The 10,196-nt window shown below is 37.7% G+C and overlaps 1 protein-coding gene across 1 annotated transcript; it reads left to right on the top strand.

The window, feature by feature from the left end:
• The first annotated feature begins 4,036 nt into the window (after positions 1 to 4,036).
• On the top strand, positions 4,037 to 9,973 carry TDRD15 (tudor domain containing 15). Its single transcript, XM_085320370.1, has one exon. The coding sequence runs from the start codon at positions 4,043 to 4,045 to the stop codon at positions 9,971 to 9,973; it is 5,931 nt and encodes a 1,976-aa protein (XP_085176496.1). The 5' UTR covers positions 4,037 to 4,042.
• The last annotated feature ends 223 nt before the right edge of the window (positions 9,974 to 10,196 follow it).

Raw genomic sequence — 10,196 nt, 5'->3', positions numbered from 1 at the left:
GAAGTCTCAAAAGTATGCTCAGATCTTTTATGTAAGGATTCCCAATGTCTCTTAGCTACAGATGCTGCATGTGGTAGTTGTGGCTGAAAATAGCCCAAAATGGGAAAGGCTAGGGTACAGAGGAAATGCATAGGACATTATCACATTATAGACATACGACATTATAGAACAGTTTAAACAACTTGAGAGTTCATAATTGGTATGTGTACCTTTATTTTCTTTTAAATAAGTAAAAACCTTGGGCAAAATTCAGTATATTAAAGTAACTTGCCAGTAGTGGCATTATGTCAGCTACAGCAAGAATAAACTAGACATTTTGTACAGAAAAATAGAACACTAGGTTTACTTGCTATAAATTTACAATTTTTGTTCCAAGGTACTGTTATAAGAAAGTTTGAACAGCATCAACATGCCTGTTCAATTGAAAAAAAATAAATTAAGAAAGCCTTTAAATTTTAGGATTAATTCAAGTTGGCATGATATTACTTTAAACACAAAATATATTTTTAAGACTAGCTATAATAGCTGTATTTCAGGAAAATTACTATAGCCAGGTGTTTCAAAGGCAGCTTTACTATAAGTTTGCCAGGTATAACTATGATGCAACAATTCTAACCAGTGGTAAAACTATAAAAATTGAGATTAACCCACAGAGATTATTACACCTGTATGCATTCATTCCAAGCAATGAAATCAGTTATACAAGTACCAGAATCTGTCAATATTTGCAGAACCAGGTATCTCCTTTTCGTACCACGTTTCCTTGTTGCAGCCAYCTCATTTTACAGCCTGTTCAGATACACTTAGCTCTGGCCTGGAGAGAGTCCTCCTGATGACGGGAAAAAAACAGATCTCACTAGATAACCCTAGAAAATTCAGTAACTTACAACTCAGGGGCACCTTTTATAAAGCTTAGACGATATTTTATGAAAAACAAGAAGCTGATACAGTTTGTTTATAAAAAAAAAAAGACAAACCAAACATTACAAAAAATCCCTAAACCTCAACATAAAACAAACTAAACTGAGCTACCTACACACACTGCCACAACACACAACACCGCCCCACTACCAAAGCCTCGCACTCGGCTGCCCTGCGCGCAAGATGGAGGCGGCACCGTCTCCTTTGGGCAATACGGATTGGCTGGGCCCTGCCATCAATCAACCTCCAGTCCCGCCTCCCGCAAAAGAGGCGCCAAAGTAGCTTCGCCGTCTGGCGTGTGAGCGCGATGCTTCGCGCCGCCATTTTGTCCGGCTGAGGTGGGGGGGAGGGGGGGAGTTTCGTCCTCTGTCCGGTGCGGTGTTGAGGCAGTGTAAAGTGCTCGGGCTGTTGCGGTTCTCACGCGTCGCTTGTGATCGGTAAGGAAGTGACTGCTGCCGCTGGAGGGTCGCGGTTTTCAGCTTCAGGTCTCGCCTGGCGGCTGGAGCGCCCGCGCTGTGGCCCCGCAGGTTGCCGGTTCGAGCCCCGCTCTGTGCAAAGCCAGCCGCCTTCCCCCRGGACCACCTGACAGAGCGTCCCACATCCCTTTTGCAGAGAGTAGCGCAAATCTCCTAAGTTACTGGTTGTGTCCTACCATCAGTTGTGTTTGGAAGTCCTCTTCGTGCTATAACTGTGTGTCAGGTAGTGCATGAAGTCAGCTGTAGATTTTGCCTGGCTGAAGCGTTGCAAACAGAAGTAAGTGTGGAAGTGCTCTTGCTTAGCAACTATTTGTGTGATTGCATAGTGTACTTCTTGAGCAGCAGAGAAAGAATGGTCTTACTCCTGCTTTTAGGAAGAAGAATTGAGTTCTGTAATACTGTTTTTTGAAATCTTAACCGTATTATAAAACTGTATGAGGAACACTTGCAGGGTTTGTGTCCTGGGGGGACAAGGAGGATTTGGAGAACAAGAGTTCCAGTTTCTCTTATTTTTCTAATGATGTTACTATATTCTTTCTTGCAGAGAGATGCAGAGCTGATAATAAGAGTCAGGAGTGAGGTTTATGGAAGTATAAGCTGTAACTGGTATGCAGGTGAGTAAAAAATGCCTTCTTCTCTAAACTGTGGAAATGTTACTGTTTGTCTGATGCCACTCTTTGAGTAGAGCTAACAGGCCAGAAAATGGTGATGTGCAGAACAAAATGCTTTTTTATATATTTCTGGAATCAGGAGTTAGTTTTAGTGGAAGAAAAATAAGTGTCAGAAGTGATGTTACTCCTAAAGTTTAAACCTCTCTAATGATGAGGTGCCTTTATCGAGCACTCAAGGACATCTTAAATCTCATGTAAGAAAGATTTGATCCTTACACAGAGAGAGGAATGAGACTGCTGACTATCAATGTTTTTAGTGGTAGGTGGGCTGGAATTAGTGCCTATARCCGGACAATAAAGATGACCGTAATGATAGACCTCTTCAGTGTTGTTTAGGGCTACAAGAAACTGGTTTTTGCTGGAGACCATCAGCTCAGAACCCTTTCCTGAAAGTTGTTTTCTTTCATAAAACAAGTGGAATTCACTTTTCTATTTTTTTATAGGGGAAAGTGAGGGGTTTGGTTAGGATGGAAAGTCAGATCAGTACTGCTTTTAGTGGAAAGTTTGAAAATAAAATATATATATGTGTGTGTGTGTGTGTATATGTATTTACAGAGTCATCTCTTTCTCCTACCCAAGGTGTTCTGCTGACTTTTACTACCAGAGTACTAATTTTCTATAAAACTAAAATGACAGGGATCTATATTCAACTTGGAAGGTGGATTATATTATCTCTTAGCCACTTCATATATGCATAGGATAAGAGTTGTTACTGTAATTCTGATGAAGAATTTTTGCAGGTTGAAGAAAATTTTATTTTAATAATTTGTAGTTGATAATGAAAGCTTCACTTTCGGCATGAAGAAGAATTTCTTAAATCGAGCATATGTTTTGTCCAGTTTAATGTTGTGCACTTATTCACTGTCTTTACGTTCGACAGGTGTTGACTGCTCCTAATCACTGGTTGGAATAGTGGTTTATTTTGTATAATTTATTGGTTAAAATTATGGATAGCCTTTTAAACCAATGTGTGATCACAGATCTGTTGATGAGTCCAAATTTGGATAAAACTGGAAGCTGATTTGAAGACCTAATCTTAAATGAAGATCTGAGAAGTATTTACAGAGCCTGAAGACTTTTAAACTATCAGAATTAGAATGTTACAGAGTACTATTAGTTAACACATTACAAAGGGCATTTGATGTGGTTGTTAATTAATCAATGCTGCAGGCATGTTTGACACAGACAGTGTTCCCTATGTTCTTGCATTTAGGAAAACTTAAAACACTATGTAGCTCTACATCGTAGTGTAATTCAGTCAGGCAAAGCACAGAGCTGTAGATGTGACTGATCTAAAAAAGTGTCATGCAGAGAAAAAGCAAGGTTAGTAGGAGTTCTTGGTATTGCCGACTTTTTTAAAAAAAAAAAAAAAAAAAAGAAATATATTGAAAATACTTTTGCCGTATACAAAATGTCTCATGATAACTGCAAGTCTAATGTGGTGAAACTGTGAACTGGATCTCCCTTGAAGAGAATAGCCATTGAACTTGTTGGTATTTCCTAAACCTCTCTAGAAACTTTGAATAGTCTATTCTACGGTAAAACAGATCAGAGGTCCATTTGTATTATTAGCAGAGGTGATATAAACAACAATTCACATTATTTATGTTTCTTTGAGCAGAAATACCAAGATCTCTTAATAAGGTCTCTTCTCCACCTGTCTGATACAATGCTTTATTTCTTTTTGGTATTTTGAGAACCACTTTCTGCTTATGAACTATTCTCAAATGATAAAATCAGACTGCAAGAACTAGCCTGGAGGTACTTTTTTCAGGGGTTACCTGAACATATCTCTACAAAGAGAGAATTTTGCCAAGTGTATCCCACCTACAAAAAGCATAAGTTGTTAAATGTTTATAATCTAACAATATGCTATAAAACATTTTGCAAACAAATTTCATGCAAGAAATTAGTTGCTATAGAAAAATATGGAAGATCATCAGACTGATCTTACTCCTTTGCCTTGCAGAAAGAATGGCATCTTTGGCTCCCTCACCAAACATTTTAGACATACATCTGAAGATAACTCACATAGAATGCCATCCGGAGTGTTTGCTAGTAGCTTTTCAGGGTCAATACAAGGAGGGATGTGAATTTGACTACAACATACTACAAAATGAAATTGAACGTGTATTTAAAGTACAAGATAATGTTGATGTTGGTGGGTCGTGTTTGGTGGAAGACACAGAAGGAAAATGGCATAGAGGAAAAGTTTTGGAAAAGAAAGAGAATACCTATGAGGTYTTTCTTATAGACATTGGGCAAGTGCTAATGGTTGATGAAATACATGTTGCTTCTGCTTGTGGAGAATTGTTTCAGCTGCCTCCAAAGATGGTTTATGGAGTTTTTGCAAACATACTTCCTCTTGGGGAAAAATGGGGTCCAAAAGCTATAAACTATTTTTCATCTCTGATAGGATTACAGATTGCGGGTCATGTCAAAGCTGTTTTGCCGTACCAACTGTTTATTCTGGAAGTATCAAAAGTCATTAGTGATGTTGGTGAACTAAAGTTAGGAAAACTTATTGATGGAGATTCGTTTTGTCTTATTGTAGAAACGCTRAAAGCATTGCCCCAAGAAATGCTTTGTAAGCGAATGCCACAATTGTTGAAACATAAGTATGCAGTCCAGGAGTTACTTACATTTAGTGATTCTGAGAAACCTTTGTATTTTCGTCCAGTTCCTGGTGATCTCTTGCCACTTATACCTGTTGGCAGTAAAGAAAATGTAAAAATAACTGTTGCAGTAAGTCCAAATAAGTTTTACTGTCAGATACAGAAATGGCAGAAAGAGCTGGAAGATTTGACAGGAGCAATGCATTTGTACTATGAAGCTATGACCAGGGAAAGTAATACATCATTGGATAGTTTAGGTTTACTTTGTGCTGCCAGAAGACAAAATGGACAGTGGCAGAGAGGGGTGATACAACAGCTTCTCTCTGACCATGTGGAAGTTTGGTTTATGGATTTTGGCAATATTGAAGCTGTGCCATCTAGTTGTGTTTGGAAACTTAAGGAAGAATTTATGTCATTACCAATGACTTCATTTCCTTGTGCACTGTCTTGTTTTAGTAATCAAGATGAAGCAGTAATAAAACTTCAGATGAAAGAACTTATACAGGCCTTGATAGGGCAAACTTGTGTGTGTGCCTGTGTTGATCTGTTTAATGCCAATAAACACTTGTATTATATTACATTGCAAAATCAAAAAATTGGAGTGAATACTAAGTATCCAGAACAACTGAATGAGGCAGCTGCATTGTGTGTCTTACCTTTCAATGCAAAAATCACAAGTACTGATGTAAACTGCAAAACCTGTGATGAGAACCACAGTTCATCTAAGAATTATACTGGAAATAAAGTGACAAACTCCTTAACTGAATATGGCAGTTCTTTTTCAAACCACTGCAAAAGGGTAGAAATGAAAATGAATTCTTCCCATGTTGCTTTTGTGGTTTATGTAATAAATCCATCAAACTTCTGGATTCAAATAAATGAATATCAGAATGAATTTCATCAATTGATGAGAAGTATTGCAGATGTGTATAACAAATGTGGAACTGATGACAGGATCCTTAAAAACCCAGAGCCTGGATTACTGTGCTGTGCCCGGTATAGCAAAGATATGCGCTATTATCGAGGTGTTGTCACTGAAGTGCTTTGTGCCAATGTTGTTGTTTACTTTTTGGATTTTGGAAATACAGATACAGTACCCTGTTGTGATGTGAAAACATTGCTTCCAGCGTTTTCTGATTTACCAGCTTTAGCTATGTGTTGTACACTTGCATGCACGTTTCCCATTGAGGATGTGTGGGTTAAAAAGGAAACTGATGTCTTCAAAGAGATTGTGTTTAACAAACCAATTCTGCTTCATGTAGTTGGAAAGCAAAACAACAAGTATATTGTTAATGCACAATGTATGAATGGTTTGGAGGAATGTAATGTTGCCATGCATATGGTTCAGGCTGGATGTGCTGAATACTGGGAGGGGAGACCAGAATCTCTAATAAATCTGGAAAAAAATTCTCAAGTCCTGAATCACCACAAGTTAAGAAGCGAGTATGTATATACACAGAGCAGCTGTAGTAAAAATAAAGTATCAGGAAATGGGCAGCTCTTTCAAAATGAAAGATCATTAAGTGTACCTCCTGTGCTGAGAGAATCTGTTGTGGTCTCCTATTTTGGAAGAGATGCTACTTCTCAGCAGCATCTGTTAGTACCAGAGAAAAATGTATCTTATAAAGAGTTTATGTTTAAACCAGGAGCTATTTTTGAAGTGGTGTGTTCCTACATTGATTCCCCAGCAGATTTTTCATGTCAGTTGCAAAGCAGACTGCCAGAGCTGAATAACTTGATGGAACAAATTCAGACTTACTATAAAGTACATACCAGTCCTTACAGAACTGGACAGGCTGCCTGTGTTGTTAAATGCTCCAAAGATGGGAAGTGGTACAGAGCATCTGTTGTACAGCAAGTATCTGCAGAGGAGGTTGATGTGGTTTTTGTAGACTTTGGTAATCAGGAAAGAGTGTTACTTAAGGATRTTCAAGCTGTTCATCCAGACTTCCTAGCTCTGGAAAGTCAAGCATTTAGATGTAGTCTTAAAAATGGACCCTTGCAGATTGACACACTTAATTGGTCTGAAGAGATATGTAGACATTTTGAGGACTTCATTTCTGCTTCTCAAGGACCACTGATTTGTATCATTTATGCTCTAATTCTTGTGAGCCCAAACTGCTTGTACAACATCGTTGACTTACAGACGCCATTTATTAGTGCAGAAGAATTTCTAAGAGAACATGGTCACACCCAGCCTGAATATGTTGGATTGAGAAAACATGCATCTTTGAGTTCTCTGTACAGTTTTTGCTACTCATCTTTTAATATAAAAATTGGCAGTGAAGAGGAAGTTTATATAACTCATATACATAGTCCTTCAAAATTCTATTGTCAGCTTAATCGAAACACTGAAACTATAGATGCATTGATGAAGAAGGTTAGTGAAATAAGTAAAATGCCAAATCATGCAAAATATGATACTAGCAATACACGATTATGTATAGCCAGATATTTTGAAGATGGTCTCTTTTATAGAGCTGTGGCTTTTCCTACAGAATCATCGTCCTATTTTTTAGTTGATTTTGTTGACTTTGGAAATAAACATATGGTAGAGAGAGACCAGTTGATACCCATTCCAGAGTATGCCACTGACCTACTGTTAACACCAATGCAAGCTATTAAATGCTGTCTTTCAAATCTTAGGGAGACAGAAATTCCAGTAAGAGTCAATAGATGGTTTGAGGAGACTTTTCTTGGTAAACTGCTGAAGGCTGTAATTATATCCAGAGAACCAGATGGGCAGATTGTTGTGGAGTTGTATGATGGACAGCTCCAGGTAAGTCAGAAAATAAGAGAAAAAATATTGGAAGAATTGGTACTTGTGAAAAATTATACAGAACAGTTTTTTGGAAGTTATGGAGTGGTGCACCACATAGAAGATGACAAAGAAATTGAAAAACTAAACGTGGAAGATTCTGAAAGAACTAGTTTGGGAACTGAATTGCAACATGAAATACGTGATGCATATTATCACACAAATACGGGGCAAAATTTTGAAGATGAAGAGCAGACAGCTTGTAGCGCACATGATTTGTGTGGCAAGTCCTTGAAACTGTTGACTTCCCAGGATAGTGAAGAACCAGGTTTTAAGAATAGTGTCAATGCTCTTCTGAAGTACCAAGAGAAACCTGTAGATGAAAAGCCTATTTCTCACTCACAGTGTCAACCTACTTTAAATTTAGAGAAAGTAACTGCAAATACTGTCTTTGAATCTTCTACTGAAAGACTAAATTATACAGGTCAACAGGAAAGGAGTGAAGAAAATATAGCTAAATTAACTAGTCTTCCTCAACGTGATATTCAGGGGAATTCAGAACTGGCAGGGTATATTTCTCATGTAARTAGTCCATCAAATTTCCATATTCATCTTGCAGAGGAGGAAAACTTAATAATTCAACTAGCAGAAGAATTAAATGAAAGCACAGCAAATGTAGGTCGTGAGCATGACTTAGGTGAGCTCATGGTAGGKGATGTTGTTTTAGCAGAATATTCTACTGATTGTTTTTTTTATAGGGCAGTTATTAAAACTGTGAAATCAGAAAATTCCTTTGAGGTAGAGTTCATTGACTATGGTAATACAGCAGTTGTAAGTCCTTCAAAGATCTACAGGATTAAGACAAAGTTTTTAGCATTACCAAGGCTCAGTATTCCTTGTTTCCTTAGCAGAGTAAAAAGTACTGCTGATGAGAGCTGGACTAATAAAAGTATTTCCTATTTTGTAAGAGAAACTAATAACAAGCCAGTGACTTGTAAGTTCTTGCAACAGCTTGGAGAGCAGTGGGAAGTAGATATAATTTGTGATGGAAAGTCTATGTCTGATGTCCTTCTGCAGAAAAAACATAGGACAAAATTGCAAAATACATCAATGCGTAGTCCAGAAAATACATCAAAACAAATTCTGGTTATGAATACCGATCCTCAATACAGGGGCTCGAGGAATAATTTAGGGAGTCAAAGTAAAGCTAAGGCAGTTGGGACAAAAAATACTTCCAAAACACTATTAAAAGTTCCTATTCAAGATATAAATCCTGGACAGGTAGAAACAGCAGAAATAATTAATGTTTCAGGGTGTGGAAAATTTCATGTGAAGCTACTTAGAAATTTCAAGGTATTAAATGMTTTAAATGTAATGCTTGTCAAAGAAGCAGAAAGAAATTGTTTGCTTGCAATAGATAATATTGAAGAAGGATTGGAATGCATGACGAAGTCTAAAAGGAACTTAAAGTGGTATCGATCAAAAGTAATAAAGAAGTTTAGCAGGGAGAGGTTAATGCTAGTTTTTCTCATGGATTGTGGCAAGTGTGAGATGGTGTCCTTAAATAATGTAAAGATGCTCAGTGATGAGATGAAAAGTATTCCTAAACAAGCTGTGCCTTGTAAATGGGTTTGGTTTAAAAATTCAAATAGAATTCCATTTGTCCATTTGGTAAATGTACTCCTGGGACATAAAATAAGAATCTTGTTTCTGAGATATTTGGAATCCTCTCGTCTATGGGAAGTAGAGATTTTAATAGGAGAAATTCTACTTCTGGAGTATTTGAATCGGCTCTTAATTGATGGTAAGACCATCGTTGGACCAGAGAAAGCCAGTAATATTGACTGTAAAGCATTTGCTACGTCATTCAGGATAAATTCAGTCACGTGGATGCTGCTGCAGAGCGGCAGACGGTATCCTGGATTTGCAACTACAGTTACTGATCCTTCGAACTTCTGCATTCAGTTGGAAGGCTTATTTGAGTGTATGAAGAACTTGTCTCTGTTGCTCTCTGACCTCCCTGATAACCTACCAGCTTTACCAAAAGAACTTGTGACTCCTGGTGCTGGTTGCTTGATCAAGCTTGGACTGGAAGCGCAGTGGAACAGAGCAGAAATTAGTGAAGTATCAAGTCAGTCTGTTGTTCTTACATTCATTGATTATGGCTATCTGAAAAATATTCCTTACTCAGATATCCATAAACTTAAAGTTCTTCCTGAAAATCTGGCTTATTTACCACGCTTGGCATACTCTTGCTCTTTATGTGATACTGTTCCTGCCRAAGGAGAATACTGGAGTGAGGAGGCTAAACTTCTGTTTCAGAAACTTCTTAGTAAACCGGGTCTGATATTTTGTTTTAGGCAGTATGGTGCTGGAATGAAATTAGAGGTTGATGTTCTGTACAAGCAGAATAATCTAGCCTGTATTTTGGTTGCTGCTGGCCATGCAGTCTACTCTAGGAGTAGGTGCTGCCTTGTGCCAGTTAGCAAAATTAAATCAACCAAACCACGTTTGCAGCCCAGTCTACTGTGATTCCCTATCTGAACCAAATTGCGATTGTGCCAAAAGCTTTGTCATCTTAACAGAAGTAAACCAAGAAGTAAAGCAAAAAAAGTATCTGAAACATAGGAGTATGTGTTAAAAGTTTCCAGTAAGGACTGTAGTGAAGTCAATGCTTGAATATCATTAGCAAAGAAACTGAGTTCATATAATACTCCAAAAAATTACAAAAGATGGATTTTAGTGTGAAGAAGTT

The sequence above is a fragment of the Rhea americana genome, unplaced genomic scaffold, assembly GCF_003343005.1.
Source record: "Rhea americana isolate MKP2758 unplaced genomic scaffold, rheAme1 scaffold_63, whole genome shotgun sequence".
Lineage (NCBI taxonomy): Eukaryota > Metazoa > Chordata > Aves > Rheiformes > Rheidae > Rhea > Rhea americana.
This window is presented reverse-complemented; position numbering and strand designations above follow the sequence as displayed.